A 22,246-nucleotide genomic window follows, 5' to 3' on the forward strand; every position below is an offset into this window, starting at 1 on the left:
GTTCTGCAAATTTTGTACTCTTTGGGATGATTCCAGAATAAAGAGCTTATTTTGGGCCTCGGCCATCTATGAAGTGAATGAACTAGACTAACTCCTTAAGAAAATTAACACTAATTCTGTTATATCATTTGGTATCCAATGTGTATTCATATTTCCCTCAGGTGTCTCAAGAATATCTTTCATAGCTGTTCTTTAATAATAGGATGCAACCTAGATTCCTCAGTGGCTCTTGGTTGCTGTGTCTCTCTAGTCTCTTTGGGTCTAGAATATGGGTCCACAAACTATGGCCTGTGGGCCACATCTGGCCCACCACCTGCTTTTGTCAATATGCTTGTGCTGGGACACAGCCATGTGCTTTCATTTATGTGTATGATGGCTTCTGTGCCACAATATTGGAGTTGAGTAGTTGCAACAGACACCATATGGCCCATGGAGCCTAAAATACTAACTACCTGATGCTTTACAGAAAAAGATTGCCAATCTGTGACCTAGAACCATCCTCTAACCTTTATTTTTAATATAATCCTGACTGTTCAAAGAGTCCAGAACCGCCTGTAGAAAATCTCTTCTTTTAGACTGGCCTGATTATATACATACATATATATACATATACATATGTATGTGTGTGTGTGTGTATATATATATATATATATATAATTTACTGCAATTTCACATACTGTATACATATACTTAAAAATACAAAATACTTATGAAACGATCAGTGCTCCATGGCGCAGAGTTAAACAAATTTTTATGTGTTAAAACTCTAAATGAAATTGAATGGCAAACAACAAATTAGAAAAATAATTCCAAGAGCTTTATTTTATTTTTTTTATTTTCATATTTTATTTTCCAGGAAGGAGAAGAAAACTGTCATGACTGACATAGAGTAGCTTCAGTTACAAATGAAAGTAACATCTTTGGTGATTAAGTTTCTGTATCATTTGAATAGAGAAACCAGTAGGAAAACCAGGGGCCTCCTTTTTTTGGAAAATCATAATATATAATTTCAACTATAATTTTCAACTGTGGCACCAGAGTGCACAGAAATTCAGAGATATCCACAAGAATGTCAACACTCTGAGTACAGGGCCATGTACTTAGCAACATGCCTGGTATACAGAAAGTGCTACCTAAATGTCCATGGGAAAAATGAATGAATGAGTACCGTTCCTTTACACATTTGGGCTCGGCAGGTGGTCACAAACATATTCACAATCATTTATTAGATTAGTATTTTTTTTTAGTATAACAAGCATGCAGAGCCTACTAAAGGCTTACCTGTTAGTGTTCTGCTGGGAGCTCATGCATGTTCATTGACATAGGATTCAGGTAGCTTGGAACATGACCTTCAGAACAGGACTACACTGGTTTTATGCATATGGTCATATGGAAAGCTAGAACACGTCCAGCCTCTCCTTCCAGTTAACCTAGGTCAGACTCTAACGAAAGTACCTTCTTCTGCTACTCTGGATACAGTGTATCTATCCTACTAATCACCTAAGACATTATAAGTGAAACAAACCATCACTAAAGAATATGCTGCTAACTGGTTTTATCAGTTAATATAACATGGGTGAGGCTGTGTGTAGTTTAACTGCTAACTGGTTTTATCAGTTAATATAACATGGGTGAGGCTGTGCGTAGTTTAATTCCCCTCCACCTCTCTAAAATGTCACTTAACCTATAATAAAAATTGGACCTCCCTAAACCACAATATATATTTTACGATAATATTTGTAAAAAGTTAATCGTCATCCACTCTAGCATAGCTGACATAAATGGCGCTGAAAAGTGAGCTGTTGGTCAGAAGTAAGGCAGAAGATTTAAAGAATTCCCGGTTGGTTCTTGAGCAGTGGATCTTCTTCCTGGTTTCCGGGGAAGAGCATCTTTGCACTATTGAGGAAAACATTCAGGCCTTTGCCTCTGACCATGATCCCAGTGCTGTTTTCTATTGGTTTGTATTCCTTGTGTTTTCTGAAAGCAATGTGTTGGACAGATTAAAAAAAGATCTCCAGCTGGAAAAGGTTGCTTTCTACAGTCTTTTACATGCCAAGTGCAGAATGGTTAATTCTATTTAATTTATGGCTTTTAAGACATTGATGTCTTATGAAAATATATTTATTTTCTCTTCTTCATGCAAGAAATGTGTCTGCTTACTATAACTTGCGATTATATGTTAAACATTAAGCTGACACAATTTGGTAAAGTTACTGACATTTGGTAGCATTTTTAGGGATTAAAAAAAACACAGCAAAATTAATAGGCTAGTTTGGTATTCGTCATTCAGTGGAAGATTTTCCTCCCACATACAAAATGTTTAAAAGCAAAAAAGGGAAAACAGCCCACTTGTGCAGAAATATGCTATTTATTTTTGACAATATACTCTAGTGATTTAAAGTGTTAGAACCAGCAACTTACTTGTACACCAAAAGGGCGATCACAGTGACAAATATGGCCATGCAGACAACGAAGAAGACCAGGGTACCATTTGCCATTCTTAAAAGGGAGTCTGGGTCTTAAAACAAAAGCAAGACCGTATTAGTGACAACTTTCACCTCGAGGACATGCTGCTTGTAATGCAATTAAATCAACGAGGAAGAGAGCTAACAGAAGATATATGGCTCTCTCTGCGCTTTCAGTAATCTTTCCCATTACATAATACATAGTCTTTGGGGGCAGCTTATCTTCCATTTAGAGAATGAGTTAGCGTGTCTGGAACACTGTGTTATGGGCTCAGGAGACAGATGTCACGTCCCGGAGATACCTGATGGGGTCTGAGCTGACCCAGCTGCACACACGTGGTGAAGGTCTTCATGATCCTCCTGCACACTCCTCTGGCCTCATCTTCTACTGCCTTCTTTCCAGCTGTGCTAAAAATCCATCCTCCCCGTGCTCTTTCAATTCTCCATGCCCTCTGCTGGGAACATCCTTCTCCCAACTCATCTCCAGCGTCTGCCCCTTTGGGACACCTTCCACACATGCATGTGGGCACCAGGTCATGCCTTCCTTTGTCACTTCTCTCCTTGTCTCTCTTCCTCTGCCTCCATCACACTGTGTTGCAATTACTTTTTTTAAAAAAATTTATTTATTTTTCGCTGCGTTGGGTCTTCATTGCTGCACGTGGGCTTTCTATAGTTGAGGTGAGCAGGGGCTACTCTTCGTTGCAGCGCGAGGGCTCATTGTGGTAGCTTCTCTTGCTGCAGAGCATGGGCTCTAAGTGCATGGGCTCTAGTAGTTGTGGCTCTCGGGCTCTAGAGCTCGGGCTCAGTAGTTGTGGCACACGGGCTTAGTTGCTCCGTGGCGTGTGGGATCTTCCCAGACCAGGGCTCGAACCCGTGTCCCCTTCATCGGCAGGCGGATTCTTAACCACTGCGTCACCAGGGAAGCCCGCAATTACTTCTTTACACAAATTTCTCTCCTGCTAGACTGTAAGAGCCATAAAGCAGGGAGTATGTCTTCTCTGTACTCCCAGAACCCAGCAAATCAACTAGTCTTGTCTCTGCCACCAAAGTATAACTGGAGTCGGTCTATTTTCTCTCCATCTTCTCTGCCGCCATCACAGTCCCGGCCACCAGCCCTCTTCCCTGAGAGGACGTCTTCATTGTCTACTCGCTTCCACTGCTACTTTCCAATAAACCTTGCTTCACTCAGCAGTCTGAACGATCATCTAAAAGCATTGATCAGATCATGCTTCAACCCTGCCAGTGGTTCCCCTTACGCACAGAATAAAACCCAAACCCTACCTGTGGTGCATAAGGATCTAGATGGGCTGCTTTTTTTTTTTTTTTTTTTTTTTTTGCGGTTCGCGGGCCTCTCATTGTTGTGGCCTCTCCCGTTGCGGAGCACAGGCTCCGGACGCGCAGGCTCAGCGGCCATGGCTCACGGGCCCAGCCGCTCCGTGGCATGTGGGATCTTCCCGGACCGGGGCACGAACCCGTGTCCCCTGCATTGGCAGGCGGACTCTCAACCACTGCACCACCAGGGAAGCCCGGCTGCTCATTCTTGAAATGCAGGTCTCAGAGGTGGAGGAGGAGGCCCTTCTCATTCAGAGAAGGTGCTTCACCAAGCGGGTGCCACTGCGTTGGCAGGACTTTCCCAACATCCCAATCTAGAGAGCCAACCTCTGCCTCCTCTCTCCCACGCTTGTCACTCTCCACGCCTTGTTTCATTGTTTTCACAATATCATCTTATTTGTTTACTGCCTCTTTCTGCTCACGAAAGCTGGGACCTTCCTCACCTCGTTCCCACTCTATCTAGAACTGGCTACCTGGTGCCTGGAGCTGTGATGGACATGGAGTGGACGCCCAGTGAATATTTGTTGAAAGCATTGCAGGTGCTTCATGAATGTTCCTTGAATCAATGATTAAAAGTCATTTCAGCTAACAGGCAATGCATTTGCCTTTGAACAGTGATGGACTTTTGAAACCCAAGTCATCAAGTTACAATTCCCATTGGATTAAAAGCTCTCTTTCTGAGCTTCCTTTTTTGGATTTTAAAAATGGCTCAGGTCACACCTAAAGTTATCACTCACTACAAGAAGGATTAAAGGGAAGCAAATATCCAAGCGTCTAATCCAGGTAAGAGAACCGTGGTTGGCCAGAACTGAGAAAGCTTCACAGAATAGGTTGGGACTCTAAAAGGCAACTCTAAAAGTAACTGCAGCAGCACAAGAGAAACAACCCCAGTAGCTCCTGGACGTGATGGTTTAGAAGATCCACACTCACTCGAATACAGAGGCTCCGGCTGCCTCTTTTCGCCCGGCTCCCCACTTCTGCACCCCAGACCCCATGCACCCTCCCTGGGAGGAAGCAGCGTACCTTTGCATTCTTTTCTTTTTTTTTTTTTAACGTACACCTTGGATCTCACCAACAATAAACCCTCATGCAAATAATTATATGCATGATTACTTATGCTTTTCTTTCAATGAGGTTAAAGCTGCCTTTTATATAGTTAATGAGTAAATATATGTTTAAGTACATTTCACCTTATAAGATAGACTCCACGACCGAAAGAGTTATTTATGAGTTAGTTGTTAGGTTGTACCCGACAGTACTCAAACTAAGGAGCAAAACACGTGCTGTAATGTGTGCACAATTTAATCTGTGCCTTCCGTCCCACCATGTAGCACTTCCTCTAAGAGGTAAAGCAGTATCTTACAACATAGTCAGTTATAAGTGAAATTCAGTTAGGGTCACCAGGTAGAGTCCTTATGGGCTGGGGAAGATTAGCAGCCACCAGTAGATGGGAATTTCTCAATGAAATTCCTTCAACCACTTGGCTAACATTTTACCTCTCCGAGCATTAAGGGGACAAGGAGTAGTTTTTCTGGTGAACATTTAAGGACTAGGTAAATTGGTTTGTTTCCGTCTCAGTGTAATGCTTGGTAGAATTTGGGAAGGGAAAGAAAGGGCACATGGCAAGTTAGAAGGGAACCAGGAGTCCACCTGGTTTCTCATTTCTCTTCATGGCTTCATATCTTTGCCCAGGTGGATTCCAATGACAACATGATACCAGCCCCCCCTTTGTTGTAGCTTAATTGGAGAACACTTTTTTTTTTTTTGCGGTACATGGGCCTCTCACTGTTGTGGCCTCTCCCATTGCGGAGCACAGGCTCCGGACGCGCAGGCTCAGCGGCCATGGCTCACGGGCCCAGCCGCTCTGCGGCATGTGGGATCTTCCCGGACTGGGGCACGAACCCGTGTCTCCTGCATCGGCAGGCGGACTCTCAACCACTGTGCCACCAGGGAAGCCCCATTGTTATTTTTTGATGTTGTGCTTTGCACTTTCCTCTTGAATTACAAATCTATCTGAGCATGCAGTGACCACATCCCATTATTACTGGTCCATGATCACAGCTGATTTTCTTCGTCAAGAAGCTTTTCTCTGGCCATTACTTCATTGGGTTTCTCTCTCTCATCCCTTCCCTAAGTAGATTTGCTGTTGGCTTTTAATGCCATTTCTCAAATCTACATTAACAACAGTTCAATGAATTTTACATGGAAATAAAACTAAATATTGAGAGTGAAGCCTTGAGTAGCTTTGGTATTGGACACACACTTTATCTCCAACATGAAATGTTCATACAACCATAAAACAAAACTTACCTCTTCCAGGGATAGAGACGAGGGTGCTCGTGAGGGCCAGGCTTGCATCATCACCCAGAGTCAGGTTCATACAGTATGTCCCAGACCCACCAAAGGCTCTTCTTACTGTCAGCAAGCACATATCGCCCAGGTCCATGTTCACAGGGTCGCAGACTGTGTTCTGAGTGACCTGGCAGGTGGGGTCGGAGATGACGGTACAGACCTCTGTGGGGATGCTGAGGGCACGAATGACACAGAGAGAGAGAGAGGAATATGACATCAGTGTAGAAAGAAAATCACTACATTTCTATAAAATGGAATCCTACTTATTCTTACTCAAACCATATGACATGAAATTGTCACATATAATTTACTCTTTAAAAATTTTTTTTAAAAATTATTTATTTATTTTTGGCTGCGTTGGGTCTTCGTTGCTGTGTGCGGGCTTTCTCTCATTGTGGCGAGCGGGGGCTACTCTTCGTTGCGGTGGCAGGCTTCTCACTGCGGTGAGCTTCTCTTGCTGCGGAACACGGGCTCTAGGCGCGCGGGCTCAGTCGTTGTGGTTCACGGGCTCTAGAGCGCAGGCTCAGGAGTTGTGGCACACGGGCTTAGTTGCTCCGCAGCATGTGGGATCTTAATTTACTCTTAAACAAGCCTGGGTGTGAGCCATTGTTTCCTTTGTATCCTCAGGAAGATGAGCCCCTGGTGCTGGAGGAGGAAGAAATGATGTCCCCCAAGGCAAGGGGCTGCTGGGAACTTCCCTCTCCTTTTTGGCTCTCTAGATGCCCAAAGATGCAGACGGCTTAGGTGTTAGGCAAAGGTAGTATTAAATGCCAGTCGGCCCTGCGTGGGCTCCTGCAGAGATATGACGACAGCAGGAGCAGCAACCAGAGCTGTTTATGCAGCACCTACTGTGTGCAAGGCACTGAGTTTCTGATAAGTGATATAGTCTTGTCTATTCCTCTCAACGACCTGATGAGGAAAGTAATACTTTCCTAATGCAGCAGGTGACAAACTAGCTCTCAGAGGGGAGATCGCTGGCCCCAGCTTAAAAAAGCAGTTAGAGGTGGAGCTGGGACTTGAATAAAAGACGTTTGACAGCTGTCCCTGTAACCACTCGGCTACCACGTGTTACTGTCTTAGCCACTGTCTCACTTCTGAGTAGACTTCCTGGATAGCGAGACCAGGCTCTGAAGCTGGGCCTGATGAGAGCGTGGGAAATTAGACGAGTTCATGTTCCCTTCTCACATGGCCCCTGGCCTCTTGAAGCAGCTTCGTCTCCTCAGTCAGGGTTTTCTCTTTTTCTGTCATCCTCATCCCATTCTCCCCCCAATCCAGAGAGCTATGGAGCTATCCCCCCCTTTTTGGGGGGTGCACCCCGCGGCTTGCAGGATCTTAGTTCCCTGACCAGGGATTGAACCCGTGCCCCCTGCAATGGAAAAGCAGAGTCCTAACCACTGGACGACCAGGGAATTCCCTGGAGCTATCCTTTTTGATCAGATAAGGCCTCGTTTTTATACCAGCCCATTCTCTTGATTAATTTATATATCACATACACATACATTTTAATTACTTGATTTACTTATATGTAAATTAGTAAGTCATTCACATATTTGATGGCTTAATTGATATAGTATTTATATATTAATTAGTTTATATTCAGTCTATTATCTATAGTTATAACCAAACATTAGGAAGTCAAATTATATAACGCATTAGAAAGAGCTTTGTAAGTTTTAAAGCGAGACAGGATGATCAGGCATTGCTACTACTTAGCACAAGGACACAGCGCTTCCACATGGCCTCCCCTGACTCCGGAGGAGCTTCAGGGAGCTTAAGAGGCTCTGAGCCAGACCTCAACCCAGGAACCTTGCCCTGCCAGGTACCCACCACCTAGGGAGGTACTGTTATCACTGGTGTAAATGAGGAGACTCATACGATTGTGTGAGGATGTGACATGAAAACAGAAGTAAAATGTTAAGGACACAGTAAGTGTTCAATCAGTAATTCTTCTTCAACAGTTAAAGGTGGTGAGCATTGCTCAGCTCTAGCAAAGCAAGTGCATGCTTGAGAGCACGTGGGAGGGTCCTTCCTCATCCTGGCTTGCTGAGGAACTAGAATCCAAATCAACTTTAAAGGGGAGAGGGGTATGAAGACCTTTGTTCAGCCTGGGGTCCTCACTTGGCCCCTTTCTTGGAGATAATGTACTCACCTCCCTTGGCAGTTCACGACGAAATCCACCAGGGGGTTGTCAGGCTGTGGCACGGGCATCAGGACGTCTGTCACCTGGATGATGTTAACCTCTAGGATTCCCTCTAATGGAACAATGCCCCGCAGAAAAACACATCAAAATACAACACAAACCAAACCAAACCACTTCTTAACCAATCAGAAGGCCAAAGAAAACGGACTCAGCTTCTCACCACCCCAGACCTGGGAATCTGCCCCGGAGCTTTGGGTACATGTCCAGGCAGCATTTTCAAAGTCAAACTGAACAGCTCTTCAGCCCAACCTTGATCTTTAGTTCTGGAGCCTGTGTGTCAGTAGGCAGCACCCACTGCAGGAGGTGTTTCCGGGAAAGATGACCCTGAAGGGGGGCAGGCCCAGGCTCAGGCCTCGGCTGCTGTCTCTCCTGCCCAAGTGGCTCAGCCCCAGTAGGCACAGCTTGGCGTTTATTTTTTAATTTATTTTGATTATTATTATTATTTTTTTTGCAGTACATGGGCCTCTCACCGCTGTGGCCTCTCCCGTTGCGGAGCACAGGCTCCGGACGCACGGGCTCAGCGGCCATGGCTCACGGGCCCAGCCGCTCCGCGGCATGTGGGATCCTCCCGGACCGGGGCACGAACCCGCGTCCCCTGCACCAGCAGGCGGACTCCCAACCACTGCGCCACCAGGGAAGCCCTGTTTGTTTTTAGTGTGGACCATTTTTAAAGTCTTCATTGAATTTGTTACAATATTGCTCGTTTTATGTTTTGGCTTTTTGGCCGCGAGACATGTGAGATCTTAGCTCCCCGACCAGGGACTGAACCCGCACCCCCTGCATCAGAAGGTGGAGTTGTAGCGCCTGGACCACGATGTGGGTTTTAGCCCCAGCCGTCTCCTCTGTTGGGCACCTGTGAGCAGCGCCCCAAGCACACAGCCCGGTGTGGTGGCCCTGTTCAACCCTCTTTCTTACACACAGGAGGTGTGACTTTGTGAAATCACCCAGGGGAGGAAAGTGGGAGCTGTGAGAATTTGCAACTGGCCTTCCTTCAGGCCACATTCATTCAGGTTTCTGAGCTGCACAGGGTCGGAGGTCCAGGCCCCCTGGCAGGCTCATTGCTCTGTGGGCCTCACAGAGGGCTCATTTCCACCAGGATGTCTAAGGAAGGCCGGGAAGGCAGGTGGAAATCTAGCAACTAGTGGAGTCTTTGCTTGTGCACATGTGGTACCACCTTGGACAGAGAGTGGGTGCCCTTGCTCTCTCCATCCTCACCCCTCCAGAGGCAGGTAAGGGAGTGGGTGACCCAAGGTGGATTCTAACATCTTTCCTCCGTGGTCTTACCTACAATTGTGATGGTGGCTTTAAAGTAGCCGTATCTGTTAATACGGCAGTTTTCATCAGGAATCTCCCTCGGCTCCAGGGCACTGTCACCAGCAGGTACTGGAGAGTCTGAATAACAAGATTTTAGGGTACTTGTTGAGAACGTAAAAGATGTACATGATAGTACCAAAGATCTAAACATTTGTCTACTTGCTCTTTAGAAAAACATCAAGAGTTCTATACTATTAAATTGCTGCAGAAATTTGAACTAAATGGGTAACAATTCATATAGATGTGAGAGCTATAAAGCATTATAAAATTGTTAAATTATGTAAGTAAACACAATCCCGTATCTTGTTCAAGCACAGATATCATATGAAAGGTGGAAGCCATATTAAAATGTGTAGTACAACAATCATGATGAAATAAAGCAGGCCACGACAGATGAGATTATATTGTAATTTTGGAGGAAGGTATTCTGGGCTCAAATTCTAGGCCCCTTGTTTTTAGCTGTTTGAGACCATGGGCATGTCATTTAACCTCTCTTTCCTCAGTTTGCTCATCTGTAAAATAGGGACAATACTTACTGACCTACTAGAGTTGAACTATAAAACTTAAATAAAATAAAAAACTTAAATCAAATTTTATAAATAAAATATATAAAACTTGCTTCTCATGTCTGCCATGTAGGAAGTATTTAATAAATATCTGTTTCCTTATCCCAATATGTACTTCTATACATCTATGTAGGTACAGATGTGCTATAACATATATATGTAATAAGATATGTAATTTTAAATGTTAAGGTGGATAATTTTAAATGATAAGAAGGAAACAACATGGAAAAAGGCAATTCTTTCCCTGTTTGAGTGTCTCATAGATCCTAAGTTTACATTCTAGAAGGCATACAGTCACTATGATGAGCAGAGGTGTGGGGAAGGAAAGGAGTGAATACAAGATGCTGTTGAAAAATAACCCTTTGAGTGTGATTAGAGCAAAGAATTTAATGCTCTATTAGTTACAATTTAAAAAGCTCTAATTAAGGTGTTGGTGTTCCATTAACAAGATAAAAAGACTGGAAAGAAAATATAATACTGAAAATACAACATTACTGTCTCAAATTTCCAAAGGCATGAAAATGGACCCAGTTTGAGGGGAATCAAAGCTTCATAAGAGCTGCATCTCTGACACAGGGGTATGTAAGTATGAAGCCAATCGGGAGACTTCTCCAGGGCTCCTCAGAGCCTCTAGTGGGTGAATGAATGTGCCTGTGTTGCTCCTCTGCTCAGAGGGACCTTCGCAGAGCAGTTCTCAGAGCATCTCTGGAAAGTAGCGCTTCATGGCACACAGTTTGGGAAATGTTTTTTGGGTAAAACCCAGAAAGTTCTGATGCCATGCCAGATTCAGATGCAGTGGTTCATCAGCAGGCTTGGCTGTGTCCCCTGAGTTTCACGGTGGTCCTGTGGAAGTTACAGGGTAATCATTTTTCCTATTCAGAGATTTAACTGATGGGCTCCGAAGCAAAAGATATGTTTGTGAAGGGTATTAAAGATGGCTGGCTCTTCCCTAGAAATCTCCTTTTGAAGGTCTTGACAGGTGAAATTTAGCTGTCAAGTTAGAGCATGGAATCATGACCCTGCCATCTTTTAAAGTAAAACTTCTCATAAAAAATGACTAATAAATGTCCATGATTCTATCTTTGGTAGAATGCTTATAAAAATGCATGTGGAGTTTTGCAGAGGTATGTACAATGTCAAATCTATACCTATACATATAAAGTCAAGGTATGATTAAAGGGCTAATGGAGAAAAGCTAACACCTTAAAAGACAGATGGGGAAGAAGGTAAGCGTCCTACTTAATTCACTATTTATGTCCCTGTTACTCAGAGAATGGTGTGAGATCCTTTGATTCTTTGGGAAAGTTCTACACGATATGATATATATATGATATATACATATTATATATAATATTACACTGATTAGCATCAGTCTTACAAAGGTTTTTCTTTCTAGATTTGTACACAGAAATGATCAATGGCACGGTTACCTAAGGGAGGAGAATTGTGTGGCTTAAAACTAGAGCATACCTGTCTGCCCTATAATGTAATTATCTTCCTGAATCACCACTTCAGCTCTGCTTCTGTCTCACTCCTTTGGTTGCATTTGGTTTCTATTTAATAGCTGTACTCATTTTGCAGCCACTTACTATAGCAGAGACAACATAATTTTTGGTCAAATAATAATCCAGTGCTCAATAATCCAAGCCTGTTAATATGCTCTGCATAGCTGAAAATGTTCTCTCTTCCAGAGGACAAGTACCCCAACCCCTTTCTCAAGTCATGGGCGGACTCCTATCATCACCTTGGGTGCCATTACGTATTCCCATCCCTCCATTCCCTAAGTCTCACAGCTGCTCTAAGGCATTTTGGGGTTGATTACGGTTGATCTAACACCTTTAGATAAAGCCAGGCAGTTTCCTTTCACTATGACATTTAACAAATTCAACAAATTTAACAAATTGCTACCTTATATCTTATGGTCTAACCTATAGAAAATAATAACAAATTTAAAATACTCTTTCATTGACTTAAAATATATTTTTTTGCATGTTATGATACAAATATGTTCTAAGAAAAATAAGCTAGCTTTATAAAAATGCAATTCAAGATAGACTAACATTAAATAACCTAACCTTAAGACTTTTACCATTCAGGAATTTCTAGACAGATGTAACAAGCACCTGTAATTTATTTTGAATTTTACACCTGGTCTGCTTATTTGTAAGGAAGACCGATGCTTGTAGATAAATAAATTGACTCTCCTATAGAAATACCAGAATGAAGCTATATGTTTTGAGTTGTTCAATGCAGTTATATTTACAACTGGAATTAGGTTTAACTGAATCATCCACCAGTAAGAGAATGGTTAAATACATAAGCCATTGAATCAAGTGAGTCAGACTTAAATGTACTGATAACGGGAAGATGTCTATGATGTTTGTTAAATGAAAAAAGGCAAACTGTAGAATACATATTTCATGAACCCATCTACCTAAAAATCAAGACCACAAATCCTATATGTATTTATAGAATATGTTTGTAAATATACAGAAAAAGATCTGGAAAGAAACACTACCAACCCTTAACAGGGTTTAACTCTCGAGAGGAGAGCATGAAGAGGAACTTTCGCTTTTATTTGAAATTTCTGTATTTGAAGTTTTATTAAGGGATATGCATTAATTTTATAATTTAAAACATTCCAAGAAAGAATTAATCAAAATCGGTAATAACTTATAATGTCTTGCTTTAGATATGCTTGACTTAGCAAGATATTTTTATTAATAACACACTTATTAATAACAGTTTATTATTTATATCTAACAGGTTTGGGTAAAAAAACCAATTGCAACAGGTCTGGACATCATCATCGAGTGTTCTGTCCCGACTTGGTGATGGTGCCCTCTAGTGTCCAGTGAGAGGATGTCAATCTATTACCATCCCCGGGATGCCGGCATGGTAAGATGTACTCATGGCTTAGTGGGGAAGGATGGTAATGGTGTGGGGTAGGGTGTAGAATCAGACGGAAGCTAATGCTTCACAAAGTAAACTCTGAAGAACTTCTTGAATGACCTCATATACTATTATTAGAAGGTGGGATTTAAGTAATTATGCCTTATATCTAGAATAATTTTAGGGTCTGGAATCTTTCCAGCCTGCCGGCCAAGAAATATTCTCAAGGTGCATTCTTTTTCGAGCCTATCTGTAAGCTACATTTAAGGGTGGCTGAGTTTTCATGGGACATGGGGTGGATGTGGGCACGGTGGGGAGGAGAATGGAAGTGGGAAGGAAATGTGGGAGGGGGAGGAAGGACAGTGGGATGGCCTGAATGTTTACAAGGGGTCAATGTTTCTTAACTAAAAAAAAAAAGGGAGGCAAACAGAAATGTGACAGGCTAGAAGGGGGAAAGCATCCGTACACATAACAAGGGCCAGTGAGGATTAGGAAGGTCAAGGAGCTGTATATGAGTCACCAAGTGACTTTAAACACGTTCTCCTTTCTTCCAAACTCTAACAGCTAAAAATGGTGATAAAGTAGCTAAACGAAATCAACAGGTAGAAAATGGAATCATTGCAGAGTTTTTACACAGTCTCTTTAACTAAGGATCTAATTATACAACCCACATGAGTTTTTTTTCTGGCTGTTAAGGAACCCTGACAACAAAAAAGACCTGGAAAACACTTACCCAAAGAAGCGGTGGTTTTTGGAGGTCTGGGTGAAGGTGAAGGACAAGGTCCAGGCACTGTAGCTTGCACAGTGAGGTTGAGACTGAAGGTTCCATTGAGAACATAGGTGTGGTTCAAAGTGTGATTGTTGGAAACAAACAGACCAGTATTATCCCCGAAGTTCCACTTGTAGTAAATGGCAGACTCATTGAGGAAGTGGCTGGGATCATGAATCAGGACATCGAACGTAATGGGGAGGTCCTTGAGGAAGGTTTCATCAGATGAATTTCGATTGTTCTTCTGGGACATAGTCACAAATACAGGAATCTGATCTAAAAGATATATCCCCCCCCGCCAAAAAAAAAAAAAAGAAAGAAAGTCACCACTGCTTGACTTTAAGTGGATGACTTTAATGTTTTTAAACTAAAAACGTTAGAAATTAAAATTAGGGATAATTCAGCATCATTTTCCCTTTTCTTATACAAGTGTGCTAGAGTTTCCCCAGGTTGTTCTGGAAAACATAGATGGAAAATGTTATTAAATATATAAGGTTGAGAAGGAGTCCAGATGACATCTAACCTAACCCAGAATACTTGGCTCGAACTCTTTCTAACCCACTGACATCATCAGAACTAAGTGTCTCACGCTCAGTTAATTTAGAGTTCAGTCCACTCACCTGTTACCACATACACATCTTTCACTTTTGCTATGGGAACGTACGCCCGTCGGTATCTTCTATAGACAGTTACTTCCATGATTTGAGGGCCAAGAGTCACATTGGCTGTGTTTATAGAAACTCTCACTGAACACTGTCCCAGTTTCTGGAAATACTGACCTTTGAGAGGATGGAAATGTTTAGTTATTGGCTACATTATATGATCATTACAGAAAGTTGATGTTTCTTAAAGCATAACAACTGCCATTTAGAGATAGTTCTAGGAAAGGGAAAACAGGATGGGGATGCAGTCCTGGCTCCTTCAGAAAAGAAGGCGGTGCTCATTTTCATATAAACCCTTATAAAACAATCTCACAAACATAAATGTAGTTGTATACAGTTGATTAAAATGAAAAGAGCTGTTTAGTGGGATGCCATTAGTCCTTAGTTTACAAATAAATAATTTGTATAAGGAAGTGATCTGGCACTTGAAATACATATGTTTCCCCCAGAAAATACATTTGATGTAGGTGTCCAAGGGAGTTAAAAATATATCCAAAAATCTACCTTATTTTTGTAACCATATTAGTAGTTCAGTTATATTGTTAAGTAACTTTTTTCTTTTAGGGAACTAGAATCCTCCACCTTCTAGTAGTGTTTGTTTATAAAAATGCAGTAAGTGATGAAAAACAAACAGGGTATTGTGGGTATAAAAAGGAACAGAGTAGTTCCATTAACATTTCTAGGGCCCTTGAATCCTTCTTTTTCTTTCTCCAACTCTAACCTAAATCTAACGCCACTGGCTAGCTAGTGAAAGTAATTCCTCTCCTTCAGGGCTCGAGGATTTTTCTAATCCTTTTGAGGCACCTGGCACAGATGTGTCATTGAAACAACAAGTATTGTAAGATGGATGCTTGTGAGACGGAGATGTTTAAAGACCATGTTCATCACATGGTCAAAGGTGTCAGGAAAGGGACGACTTCCCTGGTGGGCCAGTGGTTAAGATTCTGTGCTTCCACGGCAGGGGCCACGGGTTCGATCCCTGGTCGGGGAACTAAGATCCCACACGCCGCGAGTTGCAGCCCAAAAAATAGAAAATAAAGTGTCAGGAAAGGCTTGCGATCCCCCTTTACCTTGAAATGAAGAGCCAGTTCTGTTAGAGGTTACAGGAGGAAGAGGTGTCTCTTGGAATTAGTGATACGTGAGGAAATGTTAGTTCTGGCACCGACCACAGAGGCAGCGCTTGGCTGAGGAAAAATATTACTTAACTCTGAGACCTCAGCAGAAGATGGAAATTCAAAACCGTCCTGTTAGGAAAACAGCGGTTTCTGGGCTGGAAACTGATGTTAAATAAAGACATCTTAACTAGTTAAGTTAATGGTTGTTAACTAGGCTGAACAGAATCTGGAGTGTTAGTGAGCCTAAGTGACTCCGTGCAAACTGTCAGGTCAAAGAAATCATGACACTTGGGGAATTAACTGACAGGGCCATGAAGGGACTGAAAAAAGTCGGCTTTATATCAGCTGATTTAAATAGACGAGCATAGTACTTGTTATATATTTTGTACTCTGTTCAATTGGACCATGTATTATTAATATGTTATTTTGATTTATAAGTAAGTTAACTGAAGAAAGAGAAGCTGTCTGTAATTCATGAAGACAGACCAAACATTTAGAGATTTGGAGTCTGCATGGCTGGTAGCAGATTTGCAATACTCAGAGCCAGGTGGCCCCTGGTAAGATTTTTAACTAAGAATTTAGCAGCTTTGCTAATAACCTAAATTTAGTCCTCCTTAAAAAAAAAAATCACTTCACTAATAGTAAAGCAAAGTGGATACCGTTTGTGGTTAAAAAAAAAAAGAGGGTAGGCTATGTCAAAGAAGAAGAGTAGTTAGATTATTATACTTTTACTCAATAGAATATTATGCAGTCATTAAAATAATGTATATAAAAAAGTTTAGAGAACTCTCACGCGGTCCAGTGGTTAGGACTTGGTGCTTTCACTGCCGGGGCCTGGGTTTGATACCTGGTCAAAGAACTAAGATCCCAAAAGCCATGCAAGAATTTTAGTCAATGCTCATGATATTGATCAAAATGTATATATTTTATGATCTTAATCAAGAAACACTAAGAAAAAAGAAAGAAAGAAATACTGGTAGAGAAAACACCATCATGTTAACAATGATAATCTCTGGTGTGAATTATGGTGACCGATTTTTCATTTGTGTTTTTCTGCATTTTCCAAATTTCCTACAAAGAGCATCAGTTAAATTCTTAAAATTCTTTTAAAAACATAAAAAAATTAGATAATAAATCAGCAAATGCCCATCCGTGTGTGATGCAAATAAATAAATATTATTTTTCATATTACTGTTTTAGACGGAAAAAAATTGAGTAGTTTTGTCTTAAAAAAAGAAAGCTGAACCTGTCTTTTTCTCGTTTTAATTATTTGATGTCCTGGAGATATGGCAAGGCTAACCAAGATTTAATTTTTATCCCTCACCCTCCACTCCAGCTAAGGAAATTTAGAAGAGTAACTGTTGTTAAACTCCCAGGGTTGTAATTCTCAATTATAGAATACGGAAAGAGAAAAAATTTAAAATTTGAAGGAAAGGAAAAGAAGCAGCTAAGGGGGTTTGTAAAAGTCCAACCAAGTGTGTGGAACACAAAGACGAAATTCCATTTTCGGGGGTGAGGCAAAGGCTTCCTGTGATGGCCTTGTCTGGTGCCATTTCCCCAGTCACCGTCCTCTGTCCATGCTGTCCAGTTGTAAACATATGGGTCAGGAGATGGACCAGTATCTAAAGAGAGAAAGGAACACGCCGTGATTGACTCAGAATACTCAATGCTCTTCATTGAATTAAACACATTTTCATATTTTTTCATAACTCATTTAAATATGGTTGGAGAACTAAAACCCTAATATTCAGAATTCATCTAATGGTACCTTTACGACCTGTGCATTTTTCTGCCTACATGTTATATTTCAATGAGTTTTATATAAAGCAATTTTTCAGGAAATTTAGAGCTATCACTTAATATGTTTATCTTCATATTGGGTCTCCAAATCACAAGCATATTCAAACCAAACCGAGGAATGCTGTATCTTTTTACTTTGATACACTCTCTCTATCTGTAGCTTTTTTTCCCTGATTCATTTGACATCATGACTCTCCTAAAGACTTCAGCACACATCTCCAAAGAATAAGGACGTTCTCTTACATAACCACGTCATCGCCACGCCTACCACAGTCAAGGGTCACATCATACATTTGGCTATTTTGTTTCTTCAAATGATTCAGAAAGAAAAAAAGAAATATGCCTAGAAATGTAGATAGATGATAGATACATAGATAGGTAGATAGATAGATGGAAACAGGAAAAAAATGTTAAATTTGTTGAATCTCGAAGTACCTGCTTTCTACTTTTCTGTATGTTTGGGAAAACATCAGTTTTCCATTTTAAACAAGTCATGATCAATATCTTTTCATCTAGAACAATCCCCCCACCCTCTTGTTTTTTTTATGTCACTGACATTTATGAAGAGCCTTTTTATTTATCAATCTACTACAGCCATTATTTTTTTATTCTTAAATTGTTCCAAATATGGCCAGTAGGAGCCCCTCTAGCTGCCTTCCGTGTCCCTGTGACATGTCCCCATTACTCCCTTGTTTTCTGGGACAACAAGATGTCCCTGGTTCATGTGGTACTTTCCCTGTCCTATACCTGGAATTAGTCATTTCTTCAAAAATTCTAGTTTCTTCTAGTGGTGATATATACTTTATATAACTTTTCATAAGTCACAAGGACTCTTTCATATAAAAGTGCTCAGAGGGTTAGATTGCCATTTGAAACATTCATAAGAGTTAACTTTTTTAGAAGGAAAGAAAAAATGCTACAGACGATTATAAACAACACTTTTTAATTATCAAACTCTTTCTACACAGAATTCATTGTTTGCTTCATAGGAAGATGAAGAATTAATAAGAAATAAACACATCAACTGTTTCACAGAAGTTCTAAGTAATAAAATGAGATCATAACTGCACTTATCAGCCTTGTTACTGACTGAGGAATCTCAGTAATTACCTGAACTTTTAAGGCTGTACAGTTCTAACAAGATAATCCCCCTTGATGTACTTGTAATCATTTGTGCTCTTTAACATGGGCAAAGAGCTTATCTGCTTTAACTAAGAGCAAAGCAACACCAAAATAGACACATCTTAGCATTTGTGCTAGGCACACAGTTTAAGGAATTCTTGTGAGCAGAAGCCTATCTGATTAACAAAGATCTGACAAACTGACTATTCTTCGAGTGGCCAGAAGAAGTCCAAGTAATAAAACCCAAATCTGAGAATCAACAAGGTATTCTCTGTCCAATCAACTGGGCACTAAGAAAAGGCCAAGCCTCGGGACTTCCCTGGCGGTCCAGTGGTTAAGACTCCGAGCTCCCAGTGCAGGGGGGCATGGGTTCGATGCCTGGTCAGGGAACTAAGATCCCACATGCAGCAAAGGGCAGCCAAAAAAAAAAAAGGCCAAGCCTCCCAACGTAGATTTGAGGAGAGTTCCAAGTAGTGGAGAGACACCCATTGGCCGAAATGGATTTGACTGATGTTGATGGAGGGACATATTCACATTCCCTGTCATCCAACTTGAGGAGGGGGTGACAAGGGACAACTGCAGCATCTTGCATTTATAGAAGTACCTGTGAGCATTAAGGTTTATGAGGAGGGTCTCCAGTAGTTAGGAGAACTAGCATGTTCCTGTAATGTGACTAACATTCCTTACCGTTTCTGAAGTTCTTCTCATAGACTATGTTGCCACTGGCACCTTCCTGTTGGCATCTGGGGAATACCAGGTTCACTGCGAATGTTATAGTTGAGCCCACCAGTGCCGGCGCATCACTGGTAAGGAGTGCCTGCACGCGGCCTCCTAGGACATAGAAAAGTGGAGCTCAATCAAACACCTCTGTTCCCTTTCACTGATAAACAAAAAAAAGTAAAGTTAAATCTACAAATAAGAACCAGAGGATCCTTATGCCTCTTTACAAACTATTTGCAGAATTCTTCACTTTTGCTGTCAAAGTACAACATTCCAGAAGACAAACTTAAAAAGTCAGACCAATTGAAGAACTCTCTAACCACAGAAAGAACATTTCCTTAAAATAATTAAAAATCTATTTAATTGGATTGAGAAGACAGGTATTAAAGGTTTGCAATTTTCAACTTCAAGACCAATGACTGAAGGATTCATTGGCTTTTGATATGAACAGAAAGATATTAACTTTCTGAGAAACCACACTTTTGAGATGGTCAAAGTGCCCTGGAGTCTCAGAACTTCTGAAGATGACCATTCCCACATCAGTTACTTAAGTTTGAGGCCAAACCTGCTTGCTCTTCGAAATCTTCCAAGAGGCACCAGTTGCAAATTTCTAAGGCGATTTTACTGTGCGTGTGGTGGGGGAGAGGAGTTTAGAAAGTGATAGTGTTGAGATAAAGGAAAGATTGCCAAATCCAGGTGCCTCCCACTTGGTAGCTAGAGTGCTGTCATTCATGGACGCACCATGAGCCCTGTGATCTGCAATCTACAAGACTAACTGAAATAAGAAATTACAGCTGTTTGGCGGATGCAACCGAATCAAACTTACAAGCTTTTGCACAGCCAAGGGAACCATAAACAAAATTAGAAGACAGCCTGCGGAATGGGAGAAAATATTTGCAAACGATGTGACTGACAAGGGATTAATTTCCAGAATATACAAACAGCTCATACAACTCAACAACAAAAATCAAACAACCCAATCGGAAAATGGGCAGAAGACCTAACTAGACATGTCTCCAAAGAAGACATACAGATGGCCAATAGGAACATGAAAAGATGCTCAATATTGCTAATTATTAGAGAAATGTAAATCAAAACTACAGTGAGGTATCAACTCACACCAGTCAGAATGGCCATCAACAAAAAGTCCAGAAATAATAAATGCTGGAGAGGGTGTGGAGGAAAGGGAACCCTCTTACACTGTTAGTGGGAATGTAAATTGGTACAGTTACTATGGAAAACAGTACGGAAGTTCTTCAAAAAACTAAAAATAGAATTACCACATGACCCAGCAATCCCACTCCTGGGACTATAGCCAGACAAAATTATAATTCAACAAGATACATGATCCCCTATGTTCACAGCAGCACTGTTCACAGTAGCCAACACATGGAACAACCTACATGTCCATCAACAGATGCATGGATAAAGAAGATGTGGTACAGATATACAATAGACTACTACTCAGCCATAAAAAAGAATGAAATAATGCCATTTGCAGCAACATGGATGGACCTAGAGTTTATCATACTAAGTGAAGTCAGAAAGAGAAAGACAAATACCATACGATAGCACTTATGTGTGGAATTTAAAATATGACACGAACCTATCTATGAAACAGAAAGAGACTCACAAACATAGAGAACGGACTTGTTATTGCCAAGGGGGAGGAGAGGTTGGGGAGGGATGGACTGGGAGTTTGGGGTCGGCAGATGCAAACTGTTACATATAGAATGGATAAACAACAAGGTCCTACTGTATAGCGCAGGGAGCTATAGAACTATATTCAATATCCTGAGATAAACCATAATGGAAAAGAATATTAAAAAAAAGAATGTGTGTCTTCATATATATATGAACATATAAATAAATATATATCGGAATCACTTGGCTGTAAGCAGAAATTAACACAACATTGTAAATTAACTATACTTCAGTTAGAAAAAATTGAATCACTATGTTGTACACTTGAAATTAAAAAAAAAGAAATTACAGTTGTTTTGGTTGAGTCTTTTGATTTACCTTTCCAAGAGTTTTTCCACCTCGAGTCTCCCCTCTTCCACACTGGATAGAGTTTTTCATTCCAGTAATTTTCATCTGATGACCAGCCATTTAATTGCCTGTGCTCCCGCATATAACCAGAAGGTCTTTCATTGCTCAGCACATCATGAACGCCTATAAAAATATTGAAAAAAAAATTATTTTGTCTACATCATCTCTCATTTAGTATTATCTAACAATGGTTAAAGCAACTTTTCACTTCATAAGATTGGAAAACACATACATAATATTTCCAATATGTGAAGCAGATAGAAGGTGCTTTTTAAAAAAATGTGTACTGGAAATACCTTGAATACAAGTACTCAGACCCTAGACCCTATCTCTTTACGTACTTTAAGTGGATCAAGGAAAAGTTTTGAATGTCAGTATTTCTTAGACATCATTTGGTTTCTCAAAACATGTCTTCTGAATATTTGGATTTGATACACTATCATTAGGAAAGACAGTGATGCCAATGATCTCCAGAACAGTTTTTCATCTTTTTCCATTCTGAATGGTTTACTTGGCTCAAGGAGTGCCAGGCTGAGGAATGCCTCCAAGGTTCCAGGAGACATGTACCAGTCCTGGAGGGCCCACTGCTGAACAAATGTTTTTATGGCCCAGCACATGGTCTGTCTTGGTGAACGTTCCATATACAGTTGTGTAGTATTGTGTTTTTTTAATGTCACTTATGTCAAGCTGGTTGGTATTGTCTTTGGCAACTTCTCTGTTCCTGTTGATTTTCTGTGTGCTTGTTATTTCGTTACTGAAAGAGGAATGTTGAAATCTTCAACTGTAATTATGGATGTGCCAATTTGCCAACTTTGTCTTTCAGTTGGCATTATCTGCTTTATGTATTTTGAAGCTCTATTTTAAATTGTTAAGTCTTCTTGATGA

General features: G+C 41.0%; 1 protein-coding gene across 1 annotated transcript in view; it reads right to left on the reverse strand.

The window, feature by feature from the left end:
- Positions 1-853: 853 nt before the first annotated feature.
- The window catches only part of GPNMB (glycoprotein nmb), a 28,183-nt gene continuing 6,790 nt past the window's right edge, over positions 854-22,246 (reverse strand). Inside the window, exons 2-11 of the mRNA XM_079931673.1 lie at positions 21,332-21,484; positions 19,277-19,411; positions 17,140-17,289; positions 14,511-14,669; positions 13,855-14,166; positions 9,634-9,741; positions 8,299-8,401; positions 6,108-6,322; positions 2,422-2,518; positions 854-1,977 (exon numbers count right to left, since the gene is read on the reverse strand). Coding sequence (XP_079787799.1) covers positions 1,827-1,977; positions 2,422-2,518; positions 6,108-6,322; positions 8,299-8,401; positions 9,634-9,741; positions 13,855-14,166; positions 14,511-14,669; positions 17,140-17,289; positions 19,277-19,411; positions 21,332-21,484 — 1,583 coding nt within the window. The 3' untranslated portion in view covers positions 854-1,826. The remainder of the gene's footprint in view (positions 1,978-2,421; positions 2,519-6,107; positions 6,323-8,298; positions 8,402-9,633; positions 9,742-13,854; positions 14,167-14,510; positions 14,670-17,139; positions 17,290-19,276; positions 19,412-21,331; positions 21,485-22,246) is intronic.

Source organism: Stenella coeruleoalba (genome assembly GCF_951394435.1).
Source record: "Stenella coeruleoalba genome assembly, chromosome: 9".
NCBI classification, from domain to species: Eukaryota; Metazoa; Chordata; class Mammalia; order Artiodactyla; family Delphinidae; genus Stenella; species Stenella coeruleoalba.